The 22,336-nt window shown below is 41.5% G+C and overlaps 1 protein-coding gene across 1 annotated transcript in view; it reads left to right on the top strand.

The window, feature by feature from the left end:
• LOC109933070 (myomesin-3-like) overlaps positions 1 to 22,336 on the top strand; it is a 64,912-nt gene that overhangs the window by 22,416 nt on the left and 20,160 nt on the right. Inside the window, exons 9-17 of the mRNA XM_048612910.1 lie at positions 257 to 435; positions 1,124 to 1,230; positions 1,410 to 1,454; positions 3,439 to 3,575; positions 8,490 to 8,634; positions 10,684 to 10,743; positions 15,059 to 15,126; positions 16,385 to 16,495; positions 19,520 to 19,607. Coding sequence (XP_048468867.1) covers positions 257 to 435; positions 1,124 to 1,230; positions 1,410 to 1,454; positions 3,439 to 3,575; positions 8,490 to 8,634; positions 10,684 to 10,743; positions 15,059 to 15,126; positions 16,385 to 16,495; positions 19,520 to 19,607 — 940 coding nt within the window. The remainder of the gene's footprint in view (positions 1 to 256; positions 436 to 1,123; positions 1,231 to 1,409; positions 1,455 to 3,438; positions 3,576 to 8,489; positions 8,635 to 10,683; positions 10,744 to 15,058; positions 15,127 to 16,384; positions 16,496 to 19,519; positions 19,608 to 22,336) is intronic.

Below are 22,336 nucleotides of genomic sequence, written 5' to 3' on the forward strand. Positions count from 1 at the left end.
AAAGTTTAGAGGAAAAAAATTATGAGAATTTTAGCATTCATTTATTTGGAATAAAAAGATTGGTATTCTGAGCCACATAACTGAAAGACTGCAGCAACCTGGTATAGCTTCTTGCTGGAATGAGTCGAGTATTAATTTCCATTTTTACAAGAAAAACACACCAGACTAAATTGTAAATTGCTTTATAATACATTTTTATTTGCTATTGATAGACTTTAATAAATAAATTTATACTTATGTATAAATGTGAAATGAGACAAATCTGTTAACTTGCACAGGCACCACAGAGATAGATATCGGTGTGGACGAAGATGGAAATATTTTCCTGGCTTTGCAGAACCCTGAGGCTATGGATGCATCAAAGTTTGTTTGGTCCAAGGATTACCAAGAAATATCAACCCCTGAGAGAGTGCTGATTGAAACAACCGGAGACACGTAAGAATCTGGAACATTCTGGAATTTTAATCTCAGAATGAACAATTAGAAACAAGATAGAACCAGATTGACAACGCAGTAATTACGTTGCTCTCATTATTACCACAGCCTTGACCTCAGATCACTGGGTGGATGGATGGGTGATGAATTATATTTGCTCTATTCTCAATCCAGGATTAGAACATTTTACTAGAAAATGCTAATGACAATTAATCTCAAATTTTGAAAAACTGGAAAGGCAATGTTCAGTGCCAATAGTTTTATTTTCCATTTTGCAATCACCTCCTCCTTTAGTTACCCACTTCCTATGTCCTCCTGTTTACAGCATTTTATTTTCCACATCTTTGTCCATATTTATGTTGAAGTGTGAATATTCTTTTGGCTTAAAATATGTTTAACACAAGAAAAGAAAAAAAGTAATGAGCAAAGAAAAGAAAATTTTACTGGAAAAATGGAAATTAATTTTTGAAATTATTTCCCAGCATTGACTGGATCACCAGACAATGGTCTTTATATTCAGAGAATAAAAAAGTTTGTAAGGAGTGTCTAAGTCCCATTTACTTACCATTCCAGTGAGAAGAAATCCAAAGGGAATACCTGATCTAAATCTTTAGCTAAAAAAGAGAAAATTCTACAACAGATTGTCTTACAGCGATTGTGAGAAATGTGAACTGAAATCTTTTTCCAGATCTAAACTGATCTTGATTGATCCTTCGGAAGAGGATTTGGGTACTTACTCTGTCATCGTAACCGGAACTGATGGTGTTTCATCCAGTCATACTTTAACAGATGAAGGTAAATAGTTATTTCCAATCTTACGAAAAGCAAACTCATTTCTGAAGAAGGGTCCAGACCCGAAACATCAGCTTTCCTGCTCCTCTGATGCTGCCTGGCCTGTTGTGTTCATCCAGTTCCATACCTTGTTAACCTACCTTACTAGTTTGAAGTCTAAGGATGTAAACTTTTTTTTGCAGAGTTGCAGAATCTAAAGAAACTGAGCCATCAAAAAAGAAACCCACGTAAGTTTTTTTTCTGTTGATCCAATGTTTCTCTTCTATTGTTGAAAAATGATGGTAAAATCTCCATATCTGTAATGTGTTGCTGTTTGAGGGTTGCTCATCATCATTTATGCTACAATAGCACTAAGGGGTAAGCTCCAAGAACTAACTCAGCGATCACAGGGGTTGAACCTGCACGATTGATTCCATTAGGTGCCACACTCTAGCCATCCCTCTAACCTCCTCAGCATTAAAGTTCTCAAAATCTAATCTACACTGACTCTCCAATGCAGGACAGAAGGAATGTTGCATTGTTGGAGTTGTTGAATGAGTTGTTAAACTGCTGTCTTGGGTGGACCCCATAAAGGACCCCATGGCACTAACTCAAAGGGGAGGCTGAGAGTCCTCCCCTATGTCTGGAAAAGTGTCTATCCCTCAATCAACATCACAAACTGTCTAACCTCCCCAGCCTGCACAGGTCTCATCTGCCCCAGACTCCATCCCAATGCTCCAAGGGTCTGAAACTCTCTCTCTAGCCACTGGAAATCATCTGGAGAATAATATTTTTGAGTTCCAGCTTAACTAATCTCCTACTTGTTCCCATTGTCTGACTGTCAGCCCCAATCCACAACCAGTGACTCTTCACCCTCTGCCTTCAGGGTACTCCACAGTCACTCAGTGACATCCTTGACCCTAACATCAGGGAGCCAATACACCGGCCTGCAGCTGCAAAAACATTAATCCATTCCCCTAACTATCGAATTTCCGATCACAATGATTCCCCTAGGCTTCTTTATAACCCCTTGTGCAACTGAACATCCCATGGTGTCATGAACTTGCTCTTGGTATAATTCCTGAATGAACGACCCTCTCCTCAGTATTACAAACAGACTATTGTTCAGTGAGTGGGGGGCACTCGGCACGTCCTGTGCCATCTGCCTGATCCTTTTTGACTGCTGGATGGTCAGCCATCCCTCACTCCCTGCAGACTCTTAAGTTGCAGAGTGACATCTATAACCATTCACGTAGCTCTCAGCCTCACAATGCCCTTCAGCAATGTCAACCAGTGCTCACTGTTTTAACACTGGGACCTCAGGCCGCTGATTCCCAACTGGCTATCCAGGACTCAGAAAAAATCCTGGAGTTCCCACGTTGCACAGAATGTGAATCTTGAGATTGGAGCTACCCTGTCCTTACTTCATATATCTGCTGACCTTGATATTTCTAAAAAAAAAATCTTACCAAGCCTGAAAAAGTGCTTTCTCCCATGGCAACGCTTCCACCAATCAGAGTCCACTTGCCAACATATCAACTTTAATACAGTGTGAAAAGTTGCCCCCCTCCTTTACTTTGGCATTTCTTGCAAATTGTCCTGATTAGTGCAAGACAGAAAGGTCTGAGTAAATGTGTCTTTGTTCAGTAATACAACTGAAGTAATGTAACAGAGACTTGCACTTTGCTATTTTAGGGTCAAGAGAAGAAAAATTCATCGATTGCAGGAGATGGATAAACAGTTAGAAGTTGGAACATGCCTTTCCCCATTCACTTCTTCCTCAGGGCCCTCTTTTCCTTCCATTCACCCCTTTAACCCATTCACCTCTTTCTACCAATCACCCCTTTCCCCCAATTCACCTCTTCCACCTCATACACCTCTACCTGCCGTTCACCTCTGTCCCCCGTTCACCTCCTTTCTCCTGTGCACCAAATTCCTAAGTGAACCAATTTCCGCACCCCACTGAGGTCTTACTCAGGTGTTGTCTCCTAAAAATAACAAATAGTGTGGTCCTGTTATTGTTTGATTCTGAGCAACATCACGGGAGCTCTGTTACAAATAGACGTGAAGATGAAAAAGTGATGGACCCACAATGTAATTGGCCTTAGAGTTGATCTATGACAGATGGAGGCATTATTACTGCCAGTAATCAAAGCCACAGTGGAAAAGTCATTGATATGAGATCTAAATGTAAAAGCTGTTAATACAGCTGGCTGGTTTGTGTTGTTTCAGTAATTAAGGTAAATTCGAATTGGGCTGTTGAGCATCTGGAGAAGGGTGCTGTTCGTCTCTGGCTGCAGGTCGAGAGCTTATCACCAGCTGCACAGTTACGATTCATCTTTAATGAGAAGGAAGTTTCAAGCACTCCGGTAAGTTTAGTTTCATAGTTTCAATACACAATATTTCATTTGTAACTTCATTTTCCTGTGACTTTTCATTTTTAGCTCTGATAAATGGTTATATTTTAAGCAAACCCTCACTTTATCTGCAAGACTTTATGTAAATATTTCATTAATTTGATATTTTAATTATTAAAACTGTAATTTTCTTTCTCATTAAGTACTGATTCACATCTCTGCCAATGATTGAAGAATAGTTCCGGGAAATGAAATGGACACTTATGATCTCCAAACTGTCTTTGCAGAGATGTGATCCTAGTGCTAACACTAACAACTTGCGCTGAATGCACCAAAATGTCTTTTCAAATGTAATTTCCAAACCCATTTGAAATAAAACCATCATATTTTGTTTCATGGGGTTTGTTTTTAGAGCTGTGTGAATAACTGCAGAAACTATTAGATCAGCTTTATCTAAGCACCAATGCTCCTTTAACCAGATAACCTCAGCCCTCTGAGACTTGGAGTCAAATGTCTTGTAGTTTTTAAGCTGTATCAATGTAATTTTCTAGACCAATCCAGACCAATAACAGGAAGCTGGAAACAGTGCTCTGTCTTAACTCAAGTTTTGGACTCTCAGCAGGTCTTTCATTTCCAACCTGAGAGCCATTAAAGCTCACTAGATGCTGAACTGGTGAATATGAAATTTCCAGGCAGACAGGGCCCATGGCTTAATCAGCTGCTCCAACTAGTAACTTTTTCTCCCGGCTAGATAGACGGGTTTGGACTCATTGTTCCCTGTGTCCATCTCACTCAAGTCTCACTGGCTTAACTTTGTGACTTGAGTCTCACTCGGTATTCGTTGTCAGGGTCAGTGTTGGTCCCTGGTGAGAAAACATCAGGCAGGACAGTGAGGAATGGCAACTGTGAGCATTGACAATGCAGTATACCCCCATGACTGCAATGTAACCATGTCTACACACTACGCCTGTGCACCATGTTAAATACCAGAGGCTAAATGCTGGTTAGACAGAGTCCAGTCATTTATTTTGCCAGTCTTGGTTCCATATCAGCTCACACAACACAGATTACATCTTCAGCATTTAGAGATATGTTTAATCAACTGTTCAGATGTGATATGACACACTGCTGGAGTAGGTGGATCTTGAAGCTAGGTCTCCTAGTTCAGAGGTAAGGACATTACCACAGTCCCGCAAGAGCACCTCCCCCATTTATACACACCCAGTCAAGTCCATTAATTAACATTACCATCACTTATTCCCATAATCCCTTTAGTCCTAGTCATCCCTGCCAGACCCAACTATATGATAACACCAAAGAGCTGCCTGCAATTGCACATCATCTATTACAATCAACAAAATGGACTGTGTGAATGCTCAGAGTGAATTAATGCAACCCCCAACCGATCTACAAGCTCCCAGCTTGCTTTTAATAGCCACTGGGAGATTGGCAATGAATCCAATAGGCTACTGGTCATTCCAGGAGTGTTGGTACTGCTAGAGCAGATAATAAAAAAGGTGTTTGATTTGAGGTAGAGAGGCAGAGAGGTTTAAAGAGAGAATTCTAGGGTTTAGGAAGCAGGCAGTTGAACACATCTCCAATGATGGTATGATAGAGAATGGTCAAGTGATCAGAACTACAGGAAGGAAGATATTTTGGTGGATCTTAAGGCTGAAGGAATTTATGAAAGCAGAGTGAGGTCATGGAGAGATCTGAAACAAGAATGAGATTTTCAAATTCACATTATTTCTTAACTAGGCACCAATATAAGTCAGTGAGGACAGGTTGATTCCTGAGATTAGCCTTTTTATGTTAGATTATTTCATTAATTGAATTTGAAATTGTAAATTAACATAGAAGAGTTCAATTCCTGCTGTATTTTGGGACCATGAGGGTGACAATATCTGGTGGTTTATTACTGGAGTAGCAACCCTTAAGCCTGGACAAATGATTTGATGACTATTCAAAATCCTACCACAGCTTCTAAGGAATTTAAGTTTAAACACATCTTGAATTTAAAAATTAGCAATAATGACCATGGGTTTGGATTCTCATTAAAAAAAATCATTGATGGATCACTAATTTTCTTACCCAGTCAGGCCTGCATGACCTTTTACTGATCTTTATTTCAGAGAATTGACTCACCACTCCCACACTTCCAGGGTAATTAGCGATGAGCGATGAATACTAATCTAGCCACATCATGTAAATGGATTTTTAAAAGTGTTCATGTGTCAGCTGACCCCAGATGTAAATGGGGAAAATGAACTGATGTTCCTGTAGGTGACTATGATGAGGTTAGCTAAGTGGACCTCATACAGTATGAGTTTCCTGATTGGGGCTGTTAATCTGGTCCAGTTATAAACAGGAGTGTCAGAGGTTCTGTTCATTCTGAGAGCTGACTCTGAGGGAGCGGGATCAGTGTTAAGGACTCTCCACGTATAAATAAAGGGTGACTTGATGACAGCATACTAGTCTCTGGGATTATTTCAGTTCCTTCCTAATCCTGATATCAATCCAGCAACTGCTTCTTCAAGTGTGCAGTGGGTGTAGAGCAGGCACCATATTAGGCTCAGCCTCGATGCTGTTGTATTTTGTGATCAAATAGCTCACCAGCTGGCTCATTTCAACATGAAGAGTCTCCCATTGGGCAAGTGGATGTTGAAACGTGAAACTGTAACCCATTGAGAATTGACATGGTTACAAGACCGAAAGGGATGTAAATTGGCAAAAAAGTGGAAATAATTACAAGCTAAAATACCAAGAGGGATTGAAGGTGTGCTGTAGACAAACAATGTTTACAAGTACAGGCAAATGAACAATAAACCATTGTGGTTTTTGTAGCTGCAAACACATACAATAGAAGACATTTTCAAAAATGATATGAAGTTTTTAATCCAGAGAAAAGGTCTGGAATTGGCAGCTTCATAGACAATAATGATCCTTTCGGCAAATCAAGAGTGCTCTTAGTTCCTAGTTCCAGAATAGGTATGAATTCCTGAACCTAAAAGTAGCCTTGAACAAACATACACCAGCAATCATTAAGTTTTTAGTCAGTTTTGTCCCTCTAAGTTGAATTTTGAAACCAATTGCTTTCACTCATGTTTTGTGTTAATGTCAGCTAATATTGATTTTCTGTAAAAGGGCTGTAATTTTCTGCAGCAGAACATTCACTGTCATCCAATTGGAGAGAGGCTTGGCTGTGTATGTTTAGGTTTTACACTTTTACTCAGCACGTTGCTCTGAGGGTGAGCTGACAATAATATACTGAGGGATAGGGGCCACTGAGATCCTGAATGCAACGAATAAGGAACTGTGTATCTCTTTACCTAATCAGGTTGAGAAATTGTGAAATAAACATGGCTGAGGCTGAGGAACAGTTCATACACTTCACTAACACCTTCCACCCCAACCTTAAGTTTACCTGGACCATCTCTAACACCTCTCTCCCCTTCCTGGACCTCTCTGTCTCCATATCGGGCAACCACCTAGAAACCGATATTCATTTCAAGCCCACCGACTCCCACAGCTACCTAGAATACTCCTCCTCCCACCCACCTTCCTGCAAAAATGCTATCCCCTATTCCCAATTCCTTCGCCTCCGCCGCATCTGCTCCCAGGATGAGGCATTCCACTCCCGTACATCTCAGTTGTCCTCGTTTTTCAAGGACCGTAACTTCCCCTCCTCGGTGGTCGAGAACGCCCTCAACCATGTCTCCCACATCTCCCACACCTCATCCCTCACACCCCGTCCACGCAATAAAAACCAAAAAAGAATCCCCCTCGACCTCACGTACCACCCCACCAACCTTCGGATCCAACGCATCATCCTCCGACACTTCCGCCATCTGCAATCCGACCCCACCACCAAAGACATCTTTCCCTCCCCACCCTTATCTGCTTTCCGGAGGGACAACTCTCTCCGTGACTCCCTTGTCCACTCCACACTCCCCTCCAGCTCCACCACACCCGGCACTTTTCCCTGCAACCGCAGGAAGTGCTACACCTGCCCCCATACCTCCTCCCTCACCCCCATCCCAGGACCCAAGAAGACTTTCCACATCAAGCAGATGTTCACCTGCACATCTGCCAATGTGGTATACTGCATCCGCTGTACCCGGTGTGGCTTCCTCTACATCGGGGAAACCAAGCGAAGACTCAGGGACCGCTTTGCAGAACACCTACGCTCGGTTCGCAACAAACAACTGTACCTCCCAGTCGCGAACCATTTCAACTCCCCCTCCCATTCCTCAGACGACATGTCCATCCTGGGCCTCCTGCAGTGCCACAACGATGCCACCCGAAGTTTGCAGGAACAGCAACTCATATTCCGCTTGGGAACCCTGCAGCCCAATGGTATCAATGTGGATTTCACAAGTTTCAAAATCTCCCCTCCCCCCACCGCATCCCAAAACCAGTCCAGCTAGTCCCTGCCTCCCTAACCTGTTCTTCCTCCCACCTATCCCCTCCTCCCACCTCAAGCCGCACCTCCATCTCCTACCGACCAACCTCATCCCGCCCCCTTGACCTGTCCGTCCTCTCTGGACTGACCTATCCCCTTCCTAACTCCCTACCTACACTCACCTTTCCTGGCTCCATCCCTGCCTCTTCGACCTGTTTGTTTCCTCTCCACCTATCCTCTCCTCTATCCCTCTTCTATCCGCCTCCCACTCTCTCCCTATTTATTTCAAAACCCCCTTCCCCTCCCCCTTTTCTGATGAAGGGTCTAGGCCCGAAACGTCAGCCTCTCTGCTCCTATGATGTTGCTTGGCCTGCTGTGTTCATCCAGCCCTGCACCTTGTTGTCATGGCTGAGGTTGAGTTGTAGGAAGTGTAAATTCACAGTGAACAAAAAAAGATGAAAGAGAGGAAATGAAAGATTGGAATTTGAAAAGGAAATGATAAAAATGGACACTTTTCCACGCAGACTCACAAGATCAATTTTGATAAAGCCAATGGGATTATAGAAATGATCATTCAGAAGTTTTCTGATGAAGATGAAGGCTCCTACACTGCCCAGCTGCAGGATGGAAAAGCCAAGGGTCAGTTCACATTGGTGCTGATTGATGAAAGTAAGTTAATAATTCACTTGAATGTATTCTTGAATTACACTTTCACATCTAGAAAGCTAATGGAGTTACTCAGCCAACAGCAGGTTTATTTAACATGTCATAACACAAACTCAATGAGGCAATCACACATTGGATTGCTTCCCAGATACTGAGTTTGAGAGTGTTTAACTCCCATTTAACTTGGACCTAAGCTTCAAACCTCATGCCCTGTTTCTCAGCAAACTACTTATACCTCCACAAAGTTGCTTCATCCTCTCCAACCACACATTTGCTGTAACTGTCCCCTTTATTTTCATTGTCTCCAGTCTCATCTTCTCAAGTTTTCTACGTGGAATTTTAGATGGTTTGAAGCTATATCTCCCATGTCATGTCCTATTCCCTGTCCATTCACATATCACTCCCATTCTCCATTCTCCCATTCAGCTTTGAACTCAAGATCTGTGTTTTAAAGTTCTCCTGAAGGCCTTGCTCATCCAACTTTTCTAATCTCTTCTAATTCTGTGCCACACCCTGAACTCTTCCAATTCTGGAATGTTATGGATTTTCCTTTCTTTCCCCACCCAGAATGAAATCTGGAACTCTCTCCCTAACAATCACACCTTTCTCCCTTCATTACAAAGTTTCTCAAAATACATGCTCTTTAATTGCGTCAATTTTTTTGCATGGGGCAGATGTTTACCGTATTAAAGGCACTAATTGTGAGTTGTCGTAAAAACAGTGAAAATACAAGCTTTTTAAACTTTATTTTTAACTTGGTGAATACTGGCAAACAGCTGTGTTTTGTGCTGGCACTTTCTTAAAATGGAGCATTTAATTGGTATTTGGAAACTCGAGAGCAAAGTACATAGAGACTAGTCTAACCGATTCTTGTATTTGCCAATTGACAAGTAAGAATAATAAGGTACATCACACGTTAAGTAAATGTGTGTGAGCACCATGACAGTAATGACCCTCAGGGTGACGTTACAACTAGAAAGTGGCAAATGCAAAAACTAAAGCACCAGAATTAGATTGGTGCAAATTTTAGGAACATTGAAACATGAAGGACAGCATTGGACCATTCAGCCTGCCCAGCATGCTACACCATTTAGTACAAACATGACTGATCAAACTGTTCCATGTTCTTTACTCACGCAGTGTCATAACACTTTACACCATTCATAATCAGAAATCCATCAATTTCTAACTTGTGCACATTCAAAGAGTCAGCTTTTACAGATTCGCAACTCTGAGTACAAGCGTTATAGGAAAGAAAGGAGCAATCTAGCTATAGAAAACACAGAAATCTAAAGTGCAAAAGGAGGGAACATGATAGATAGAAACAGACTGACGCCTGATGTTGAGGAATCATGAAGAAAAAAACCATGTCAGCAGCTAACAATGGAAGCCTATTCACACAGAGTTTCATTCATCACTAGGATTAGTGCTTGACACGGAAACCATGTCAAAACATTTAAGTTTGGATTAGATTGGTGGGGAAAAGGAAATGCAATAAATTAATATGAGCTATTTACATATCTGGAGAATTCACACTGACATAGACACAATGGCCTGATTTGGATGTTGTAACTTTATACCTATCTACTACGTACCTGTACAACAAAAAATCAGCTTAATCTTGATGAAATATTGATAGATGGATTTTTAAAAAGGATAAACAGATTCATGAATCGTGTGTCTATAGTCTGTCCTTGGAGAACACTGCAAACTAGTGAAAGTATTAACATACTGAGTAAAACTCAGTTACTGAATAAATATTGTGTGCAGGGCAATTACTATCTTTGAAAGTTAGTCCTAATTTTCAGGAGAGTGTATTCACATCCTTGCGATAAGGAGTCCCACCGAGAGCCATTAAGCTACAATGTCCCACTGGATTTCAATCAGAATGCAATTCCCATCTTCACCCACCAGGAATAAAACTTCAACTATCTGACTGGGAGTTAGGGATTAACTCTGGTAAAAGCATGTACTGGCCGTCAATTAAAAGACACTTAAATAGAACATAAAAACACCTAAAATACATGCTTTTCTGTGTCTGATTTTTTTCAGAGTTCAAAGACATATTGTCACAGTGTGATTTCCAAAGGAATGAATGGGAGAGAAAACAAGGTAACTAAGTGCAAAATGTCACTAACCTTATTTGTGTGGTTACATTGCAGGTGAAGGGCCTTTACACAAGGTCATTGACCCTGGTTCAGTTACTAATTTACAGTTTTATATTGCAGCTTTTCCCTTGCATGACAAGTGTGTTTGGAACTGGCTGCAATGTAGCCAGTTTTGTTTTGCAGAAGAACAGTATAATATCTGCTTTTACTAAATTAAATCAACCGAAGGACGTTTCCTCTCAATGTTTGGTAATGAACCAGAGAGAGTTCACACACTCAGAAGCTTACTCAGCATTTAGATCATTACAGGTGCTACAGCAAATAAAAAATATTCGTTTTGCACATGGAACATAAAAATAAAGTAAAAACCTAGTGACATTGCAATCTTCATGTCCATAGTCTTAAACAGACTTTTAGTTGAACATGGGCATAAATTCATTAAAACTACTTGACAATTCTTTACCTTAATGCACTAATTCCTCTCATCCAGCCACATTTATGTAAGATTTAGTTTGTAGTTGACCACTTTATTATTCTTAATCTGTTCTGTTGGGTGTATGTGGTTAGATTTTCTGTTGCTGAGATTGTCATTATTTTACATTATCACTGATTGCAGCCTTCTAATGACTAAAATAAACAGTGATATTATAATATTGGTTTTCACATGAAGACACATCTCAAGACATTTCATAAACAGCAAAAATAATTTTCTGAAGGTTCTTTTCAACTCAGCAGCAGGAAAATGGCTTTGATACTTCAAACGATGCAGTTCAATGCATTATTTCCAGTCCTTTAAGTATTGTACTTCAGAAACCACGAGCTATAAAACCTTTTTTTTATTAGAATGAAAGACATGAGGAGTTTGATCAGATCGCATGTCTTTCACAGTTTACATATTGTCTAAACCCTCCGGTAATTGACTGTGCATTGACAGCACGCATGTATTGCTCAATAAATCCCCCTGCAGTTCCCATGCCTCAAACAGACAATTGGACCCTCACTTATAAAAGTGGCTGAGCTGTTTGAGGCCCATGTTGCATGATTTGTTTCTCTTCAGGCAACCAGCTCTGGCTAAACACCAAAAACTCAAATCTAGAAATGGACTCATGTAGATTCAATGGTTATTAAAGTCTTAAAGGGGCCACCTGGAAGGCTGTAACTAACAAGGTAAATTTGGAAATATGCCTAACCAGGAGGAGCAGATGTGTCCAATTGGACCACACTATCTATGACGATGGTACCGTAGCCAGCTCATTGTCCCCTGCCCAGATTGTCACTGCTTTATCCCAAAACCCCAGCCACCGCCATGTCACCTTGGCCATTGCTTCCTTTCCAACCAAACTGTGGGTCTGGTGCGATTGAAGGAGCAAATTACTGCAGATGCTGGAATTTGAGCCAAAAACAAAAAATGTCTGGACATCACAGCGGGTCAGGCAGCATCTACGGGGAGACAGCAAGCTAACGTTTCGAGCCTAGGTGACTCTGATGAGACTTGCTCACTCTCCATGGACACGCTGTGATCTCCAGCATTTTTTGTTCCCAGTTCTGGTGCTATTGAACTGTGTTTGCCAATTTGTTTTATTCCCTTTACCCGCAAAACCAAAGACTGTGTTTGTCTGTATGCATGTGCAGGGTTTACGAGGGAGTTATGTTTCTATGCGTTAGACCATATGTTGATAGTTCATAGCTCTTTATTTGTAATGAATCACGCATCTTGTTAAGTACAGAAACTTGGTCATTATTCCCTGTTAACCTGATTCCATCACGCCAGTAAATCAGGAACTCTGCATGTTTTGATTTAAATCATTAAACTTTGTGTCGACCCAGGAGTAATGGAGCTTGAGAATTGATGTATTTTCCCAGGTGGATCATAACAGCCTAAATTTCTAACTAGTTAGATATGGAGGGCATTTAATGACTTAAACTATTTGTTTAAAAAATTCCCAAAATGACAGAGGAATGGATATTAGGGACAGTTGATCCTCAGGCTGTATTTTCAGACAGTATAAGATTCCCACACATTCTGCAAATTAAACTCTTCTCTATAGCTTTCCTATCCGTAGGATGCAGCCTGTCAGATCAAGGAAATGAGCCAGACTGGGATCAGACAGTCTGGGAAAGATCACGAGGGATATGATGGAGGTTTCTGAATGCGGAGAGGATTTCAATTGTGCAGGATATTTGGCTGGTGCACTCTGATGCAGCTGTGGTGGAGTGGGAGTCATCTGTATGGAAGTTGGGAATAATACAGGAGGTTGCTGATGGAGGTCAGAAGTGATACAATGAGGAGGAGGAGTGCACAGGCAGATAGGTCACAGTAATTGGGTGAAGGAAAACTCTCTTTCACAAGTAACATAGAAATGTAGAGGAACAGAGAACATAGGAACATAAAATAGAATATAGAACAGTACAGCACAGTACAGGCCGTTTGGCCCACTATTTTGTGCCAACCTATCATCCTACTAAGATCAATCTACCCTGCATACCATTACATTTACCCATACATTTTACTATCCTCCATGTGCCTATCCAAGAGTCGCTTAAAAGTCTCTGAAGTATCTGACTCCACTACCAGCACCGGCAGTGCATTCCACACACCCACCACTCTCTGTGTGAAGAACCTACCTCTGACATCTCCCCATACCTTCCTCCAATCACCTTAAAATTATGCCCCCTCGTAATAGTCATTTCGACCCTGGGAAAAAGTCTCTGACTAACCATTCTATCTACACCTCTCATCAAGTCACATCCTTCTTTGCTCCAATGAAAAAGTCCTAGCTTCCTCAACCTTTCCTCATAAGACCTGCCCTCCAGTCCAGACAGCATCCTGGTAAATCTCCTCTGCACTCTCTCTGAAGCTTCCACATCCTTCCTGTAATGAGGTGACCAGAACTGAACACAATATTCCAAGTATGGTCTAACCAGAGTTTTATAGGGCTGCAGCATAACCTCGCAGCTCTTAAACTCAATTCCCCTGCCGATGAAAGCCAACACACCGTACGCCTTCTTTACAACCCTAATAACTTGGGTAGCAACTTTGAGGAATCTATGGACGTGGACGCCAAGATCTCTCTGTTCCTCCACACTGCCAAGAATCCTGCTATTACCCCTATATTCTGCATTCAAATTTGACCTTCCAAAATGAAATAAGCAGGCCGTTCAGCCCTTTGGCCCTGTTCCACTGCTCCATATGATCATGGCTGATCATCCAACTCAGTATCCTGTTCCTGCTTTCCACCAATGCCATTTGACGACTTTAGCCCCAGGAACAATATCTATTTCCTCCTCGAAAACGTTCAATGTTTTAGCCTCAAACTCAATTCCACAGACTCACCATTCTCTGGATAAAGAGATTTCTCTTCATCTCAGTCTGAAATTGAGATAGAGGTAAATACATTTTTATTAAGCAAGGAATTAAAAGATTATTAAGGACAGGTGGGAATGTTCATTTGAGATTATAATCAGTTCAACCATGATCTCATTCAATGGAAGAGCAGGCTCGAAGAGCTGAATGGCCTACTCCTGATTTCTTTATTCATGAGGAACACTGTGACACCAATTACTTCAGCTCCTCTTCTTTCCTTTCACCTGTCAGTATCCCAAGGCTGAACAAACTTGGCCAGTTCAAAGGAGAATCACTGTTACACTGAGGATACACGTTAAAAATATTTAAAATACCAACCAGTCAACAGTGAAAGGGACAGGGTTAGGGATAGGGATAAGGAGAGGGTTAAGTTAGAGTTAAGGATAGGGATAGGGAGAGGGTCAGGCTAGGGTTAGGGATAGGGATAGGGTTAGGAATAAGGACAGGATTAAGGTTAGGGTTTGGTTTAGTGTTAGCCACCTTGAAGTAGGGAGATCAGCCCATCTCCATTCAAGTCAGGTTGGGGGTGGTTTAGGGCACCTGTCATATGTTTAGCTTCTTGATCTCACAAATGTACCATATCGCCCCATTTTTTTGGTAAAATCTCACTGCAGATTCTCCCAATTGGCCTCAATATTTTCAGAAGTGTTATAAAGTATGTAGTACGGGACTGATCAAACTAATCAGAGAGCAACTGTGTGTGACAGCTGTAGCAGCAGTGTGAAAGTGTTTCAGAGCACCAAAGTCAAAAATCAGGTGTACATGTATACTGCATATCAACTTTGCTGAAGGCATGTTTTATATTACTACAACATTTTAAAAGCATGGTGGATCATTTTTTTTCCATTGACACATTTTCACACAGCGAAACGTTTACATTTCACTCCGAGGAATTCTTCTAATACCTCACTTTTAATTGTATTTGATGTTCAACCTTATTTAATCAAAATTTCAGGGCCTTATTTTGAGAAGTACTTGCACTGGGAAGTGACTGAAGAATGTAATCTTCTTCTCACTTGTAAGGTATGAAACTGTCTTATAAGAATAAATTGCTCATTTTCATTAATCTGTCATGAAATGTGGATATCACTGGCAAGGACAATATTTGAGGAGGGGGTCAGGGACTCAAGGGAGGTGGTGGCCTCGCGATATTATCACTGAGCTATTAATCCACAGGTCCTGGTAATGTTCTTGGGACCAACCTTTCTTTAAGGAAGAAAATCTCCATCCTTACCTGATCTGGCCTACTTTAGACTCCAGACCCACATTTTTGTGGTTGACTCTTAACTGCCCTCTGGGCAATTAGGGATGGGCAATAAATGCTGGTCTAACCAGTGATGCCCTCATCCTGTGAATTATATTTTTTTGCCCATCTCTAATTACTCTTGAGATCATAGGTGGGAAATAAGCAGTCAGGGGTACATGAGTTTTCAAGAGGACAAGCAGGAAGGAAACAGTGGTGGAGTAGTTTTGTAAGTATGAGATCTAATAAGTGATAGAAAGAAATGTTCTTGGATTGGAAGATGTAGAATCCCTATGAGTGGAGATAAGAGTTAACAAGGGGGAGGATGGCCCTGGTTGGAATGGTCTATAGGGGCCCTAACTGTTTCGATGCTGTAGGACAGAGAATAAATCAGGTGATAATGAGGCCATGTTAAAAAAGGAGTACAGTAAACTTTTGTTTTAACTGGCACCTTATGAACCAACATTGGTAAACTGGCAAAAATCAAATATCTGAAATACCGGAAGCTTATTAAATTATCATGACCGACCACAATGTCTGAATAATCATTTTAATTGTGAGTGAGAAAGCTCTCTGTCGGTAATTTTTTATTTAAGGCAAAGTTGCATTATTATTTAAGTGATTTAAGCTGTAAATAAAGTATAACAGTGATGTGTAATTGAATTTAAATCTCAGCCCCTGCCATGGTGAGATTTGAGCCCCATCCCCAAAACATCAGTTTGAACCTTTGAGTTGCTAGCCTAGTGATATTGTCACTAGACTACCACATTCCCTGCTCTGTTAGCAGCTTCATTTATATCTTAAACCATAAGACCATAAGCTAAAGGAGCAGAATTAGATCATTTGGCCCATCAAGTCTGCTTTGCCATTCAACAATGCTTGATATGTTTCTCAATCCCATTCTCCTGCTTTCTCCATGTAACCTTTGATCCCCTTGATAATCATAATTTATTGTAGCATAACACAAAATTAAAAAGTGAGAAGCACTGGAGCAATGTCTCAATTTTTAATTCATGTTTTACTCTGCTCGTTAAACAGGTGTCGAACACTAAGACCCAGAGCAGCATTGATTGGTTTAAAGATGGGGAAAATCTTTCAGATGTGACATATGATCCTCAGACTGGTCTCAGCTCCCTTTCAATCTCACAGGTAATAAAGTGTTGTCTGGCTGCATTCCTGGGCCTGTCAGATACCTTAAAATTCTCATTGTGCGTTCTCTGTCCAACAGTCCCACTCATGATGTTTCTTTGAAAATTATACAATGGTTTGAGAGTTAATGCTGATTGGTGTTCCAATTTCAAAGTTCTTGTGTCATTTAGAGTCATAGAGTCATACAGCATTAAAAACAGACCCTTTGGCCCAACTCATCAATGCTGACCAGGTATCCCAAACTGAATTAGACCCATTTGCCTGAGCTTGGCCCATATCCCTCTAAACCTTTCCTATCCATGTACCTGTCCAAATGTCTTTTAAATGTTGTAACTGTACTCGCCTCTACCACTTCCTCTGATTTCATATACCTTCCACGTACACATCACCCTCGGTGTGAAAAACGTTACTTCTTATTTCCCTTTTAAATCTTTCCCCTCTCACCTCAAACCTATATCCTCTTGTTTTGGACTCCCCCACCTGGGGAAAAGACCTTGGCTGCTCACCGTATCTATGCTTCTCATGATTTTATAAACCTCTATAATGTTACCTTTCAGCCTCCTATGCACCAGGGAAAATAGTTCCAGCTTGTGCAGCCCCTCCCTATACCTCAAACCCTCCAGTTTCAGTAGTATCCTTGTAAATCTTTCTCACACTGTTCCTAGTTTAATAACATCCTTCGTACAGCAGGGCAACCAGAATTGTACACAGTGCTCCAAATATGGCCTCACCAATGTCTTGTACAGCCGTAACATGATGTCCCAACTCAATGTTCAGATTGATTGAAGGCAAGCATGCCAAATGCCTTCTTCACCACCCTGTCTACCTGCGATGCCTCTTTCAAGGAACTATGTACCTGCACCTGGAGACAGAAAGGACTGCAGATGTTGGAAGCTAGAGTCAATAAATGTGAAGCTGGAAAAGCACAGCCGATCAGACAGCATCCGAGGAGCAGGAAAGCCCATGTTAGGACTGGTACAGGAGCCCAGAAATAAATACTGGGAGGGGAAGGGTGGCTGGGGGGAGGGTAGGTGAGATGGAGATAGGTAGATCCAGGTAGAGGATTATTGTGGTTGGTCAGTGGGAAGGGTGGAGCGGAGAGGTGAGTGAGAAGATGGACAGGTTGGGGAGGAGAGATTTTGAAGCTGGTGAAGTCAATATTCAGGCCACTGGGCTGTGAGCTCCCAAGGCGAAATATGAGATGCTGTTCCTCCAGTTTACATTTGGCCTCACTCTGATGCTCTGCAAAACAATCCCCGAGTCTGCGTTTGCACCAAAGCAACCTTCTGGTTACCATCCACTTTAACTCCCCCTCCCACTTCCCTGATGACATGTCCATCCTTGGCCTCCTTCACTATCCGAGTGAGGCCAAATGTAAACTGGAGGAACAACATCTCCTACTTCGCCTTGGGAGCTTACAACCCTATGGTCTGAATATTGAACTTCACCAGCTTCAAAATCTCTCCTCTCCCAACCTGTCTATCTTCTAACTCACCTGTCCACCCCACCCTTCCCCCGACCAACCACAATAAACCCCTACCTGCATCTACCTATCTCCAGCTCACCTACCCTCCCCACAACCCCAATCCCAATCCCTCCTCAGTCCTGATGAAGGGTTTTTGGCCCAAAATATTGACTTTTCTGCTCCTCGGATGCTGTCTGACAGGATTTGCTTTTCTAGCTCCATATTTATTGACTATGTATCTGCACCCCTAGGTCTCTCTGTTTGACAACACTCCACAGAGCTCTACAATTAACTGTATAAGTCCTGCCCTGGTTTGCCTTACCAAAATGCAACACCTCATATTTATCTAAATTTAGCTCCATCTACCATTCCTTGGCTCTTTGGCCCGGTTGATCAAGATCCCATTGTACTCTGTGATAAATTTCATCACTGTCCACTACACCATTAATTTTGGTGTCATCTGCAATCTTACTGACCATACCTCCTATATTCTCATCCAAATCATTTATATCAAAGAAGGACAACAATGGATAGTTTCTTAGTTTAGGTATCAATGTACAACTGCTTGCATTAGTCCGAGTAATTAATGTTTAATTTTTGGTTATGAAACTATTTAATGAACTGATAACCAGAGAAAGTAGGAACAATTATAAAAAGCACTTGTTTCCTTTTGCGGATTAGTTCTATGTGCAAACATTGAAAACTATTTTTATAAGTTTGCAAAGAATTTATTCAAAATATTCCCATTCTTTAGTGGTGTTACTGAGGAACAGAAGGTGCTTTACCAGAAAAAATGCAGAAAATGTTGGAAATATGCAACAGCTCAGGAGCATCTGTGGAGTGAGTTAATATTTTAGGTCAATGACCTTTCATAGGATTCCCCTGAAAGGTCATTATTATCAACCTGAAACATTAACTCTCTCTCTGCCTCCACAAACCCTGACTGACCTGCTGATCATTTCCAGCCTTTGTGTTTTGATTTCAGGTTTCCAACATTCGCAGTACTTTGTTTTGTTGAGATGCCTTACAGGGTGTTCTGCACCTGATCAGGCCATTCTGGAGAGCTACCTTTTGCTGGACCTTCCCATCTGTCTCATGCAAATAGGAGGGTTTTCCACCCCCTAGAAAGTTCCCTTCTCCCCATCCCAATTACCAACCTTCAGGATACTACTTGAAAGCTGATGGTAGGTCCACAGAGTCCCAGTCATTGCTGGTTGGAGTGTCCACAGAGACTGAGGGTCTTCTGGCAGCTTCCTCGCATATTGAACTACCTCTTCTACCTCTTAATGGCTTCTCGCTACTTCTTCCAGTGCTACATGCGCTTTGATGTGCTGATGTCCTACATCAGCACCACCTGGACTTTCCACTATTGCGCATAGTAATCTGACCAGTAATGACCAAATTTAGAATGAGCCCCACCCAGGGATTGAGCTGAGGTTAGGGCAGATCCAGAGCAGTGGGCAGGAATCCCACAGGAATCCCACTCTGAAGAGGACAATCTCAGTGCACAGATCCCATTGTGTTTTCATTTGTATTTCACAGAATCACTTTTCTTCCAGGTCACTAGGAAGGATGAAGGTGTTTATAAAGCAGTGGTGGCAGATGAAAGGGGACGAGATTCTAGTGTTCTTGAGTTGCTCAATCAAGGTATGAATGTTTTGTTTTAATTAAAACTCTGAATTATTTAGAGACAAAGTACCTTCAAGGTTAATTAGGAATGGGCATCAAGTGACACCCATAATCTGTGAAGAAAAAGGAAAGAAAGTGACTCATCATCACATTGTGGTTCAGTATTGAAGGATTGCAGCCAATTGAGGAAATGCAATACTTCCTGCATTGGCTGCATTCCCCAGTGTCAACCAGATGATCTACAATGAGCACTTGTCTATTGATGTGATGCTGAGTAGCATCCATTTGTTTAATGAAAGTGTCTATGGGAAAGTGCTTCATTTCCTATGGGTGCTAGTCACCATAGTAACAGCAGAGTCACACAGCACTACAGACATCAAAGGCCTGACAGTCAGTGTAACAATGTGACAGCTACACAACAACAACAACTTAGATTTACATAATGCCTACACAACAACAACAACTTAGATTTACATAATACCTTTAATAGATAAAAATTCCCCAAACAAATTCTCAAGAGCACTCACAGACAAAACTTGCCATCAGGACACATGAAGTATTCAGAAAGTTGGTCAGACCCTCAGTTAAAGATGTTTAAGAAGAATTTTGAAAAAGGTGGAGAATTGGGAAGTGAGATTGCTCCTCGGAAACCGGATGAAAGTCAAATTGAATTTATAATTGTCTATTGATTCCCCAAATACTTATTGTGAGAGGTTTCGAGTACAGGAACAGGGATGTGTTGTTGCAGTCATACAGGGCCTTGGTGAGACACACCTGGAATATTGTGTGCAGTTTTGGTCTCGTTTCCTGAGGAAGGATGCTCTTGCTCTCAAGGGAGTGCAGCAAAGGTTTACCAGGCTGATTCCGGGGATGGCGGGTCTGACGTATGAGGAGAGATTGACTAGGTTGGGATTATTTTCGCTGGATTTCAGATGAATGAGGGGGTGTTTCATAGAGATTTATAAAATCCTAACAGGACTGGACAGGATAGATGCAGGGAGGATGTTCCCGATGGTGGGTGTGTCCAGAACCAGGGGTCACAGTCTGAGGATTGGGGGTAGACATTTAGGGCGGAGATGAGGAGACATTTCTTCACCCAAAGAGTGGTGAGCCTGTGGGATTCATTACCACAAGAAGTAGTTGATGCCAAAACATTGAATGCATTCAAGAGGCGACTAGATATAGCACTTGGGGGCAAATGGGATCAAAGGTTATGGGGAGAAAGCAGGATTAGGTATTGAGTTGGACGATCAGCCATGATCGTGAAGAATGGCAGAGCAGGCTCGAAGGGCCGAATGGCCTCCTCCTGCTCCTATCTTCTATGTTTCTATGTTTTATGTTTTAACCAGTGCGGAGAACAGCAATGATCATCAAACCTAATTCTCCAGGGTAATTTATATGCAAGCATGCAATACACATGCGGTAATGTTTGAAATGCTCAAAGGAATGTTTTTATTCATTCACGGGATGTGGGCACTAGGGCCAACACCAGCATTTATTGCCTACTTCTAATTCCCTTTAACAAAGTGATAGTGAGCCATGTTTTTGAACTTGTGCAGTCGTTAGGGAGGCAGTTCCAGGATTTTGACCCAGCATCAGTGAATGAACAGTGATATACTGTGGTTCCAAATCAGGATCCTGTGACTTGGAAAGGAACTTACAGTTAGTGATAGTCCCATGTTTCATGCTGCCCTTGTCCTTCTGTCTTGTAAAGTTCCTTGGTTTGTAGTCCATACAAGTTGGTCCTGTTGAAGGACTCATGCAAGTTGCTACAATATTACTTGAAGATGTCTACTAATGCAGAAAGATTTGTATCAGATAGTAAAGTGTATTGGTTTCAATGAGTACTTCAAGACAGCTCTGAGTTCTGTAGGATGACTAAGTTAATCTGTTAATTAGAGCAACGTATTCAACCATAAATGGAATTTCACATAGTGGAGAATTATTGCTGGGCAAATTTCTGTTACATTTGCACAATAAACAGTATGGAGTATTAGACAGAAAAATGTTTTGTAAAAATTCTTGAATATCTAATACATTCCAATTCACAACTATTGAATCATTTCTCATTACTTATCAGTCAACCTCAATAACTGACCATTCAGAACTACCCCATAACTAGTAATGTATGGTTCTACAGAATGGTATCTGGTTAGCTCTGATGGTTACCATGGTTGTGGTTTCAATCCTCATACTGGCTAACATTGCTGATTTTCACAATGGCTCTTATTTCTTGGGGGGGAGGGGGTCTTGTGACCCAGTGGTAATATCCCTACCTGTGAGCTAGGAGACCCAGATTCAAGTCCTACCTGCTCCAGATGTGTGCGATAAAATCTCTGAACAGGTTGATTACAAAATGTTGACAATGGGATAACTGATACTGCTCATCCTATACTGCAGGAAGATCACCTACTGTTAGGTCAGCACAGAGTATTTGGTTTGACTGACTTAATGTAGTGTGACAGAGTTTGTTGTATATGACCCAGATCTGTAATGTTGCATGGGTGGGGAGGGTGGTAGAGGTTCTTCCACTGATGATGAAGCGAAGAGAAAGTGATAAGATTGCAAAAGTAGAGCGAGGCATATTTATTATCAAAGATTTGAATTTTGAGGTTGATGTAGAGATAATGAAGATGAACAAGACAGGGGTGGAATTGGTTATGGGAACCTGCCATTTCAACTGTTTTCAAGAAGGTGGTTGGATGGACAATAAATGCTTGCCTTGACCGTAGTACTTCCACTGTTTC

This window comes from Rhincodon typus, chromosome 27 (genome assembly GCF_021869965.1).
Source record: "Rhincodon typus isolate 14 chromosome 27, sRhiTyp1.1, whole genome shotgun sequence".
Classification (NCBI taxonomy): domain Eukaryota; kingdom Metazoa; phylum Chordata; class Chondrichthyes; order Orectolobiformes; family Rhincodontidae; genus Rhincodon; species Rhincodon typus.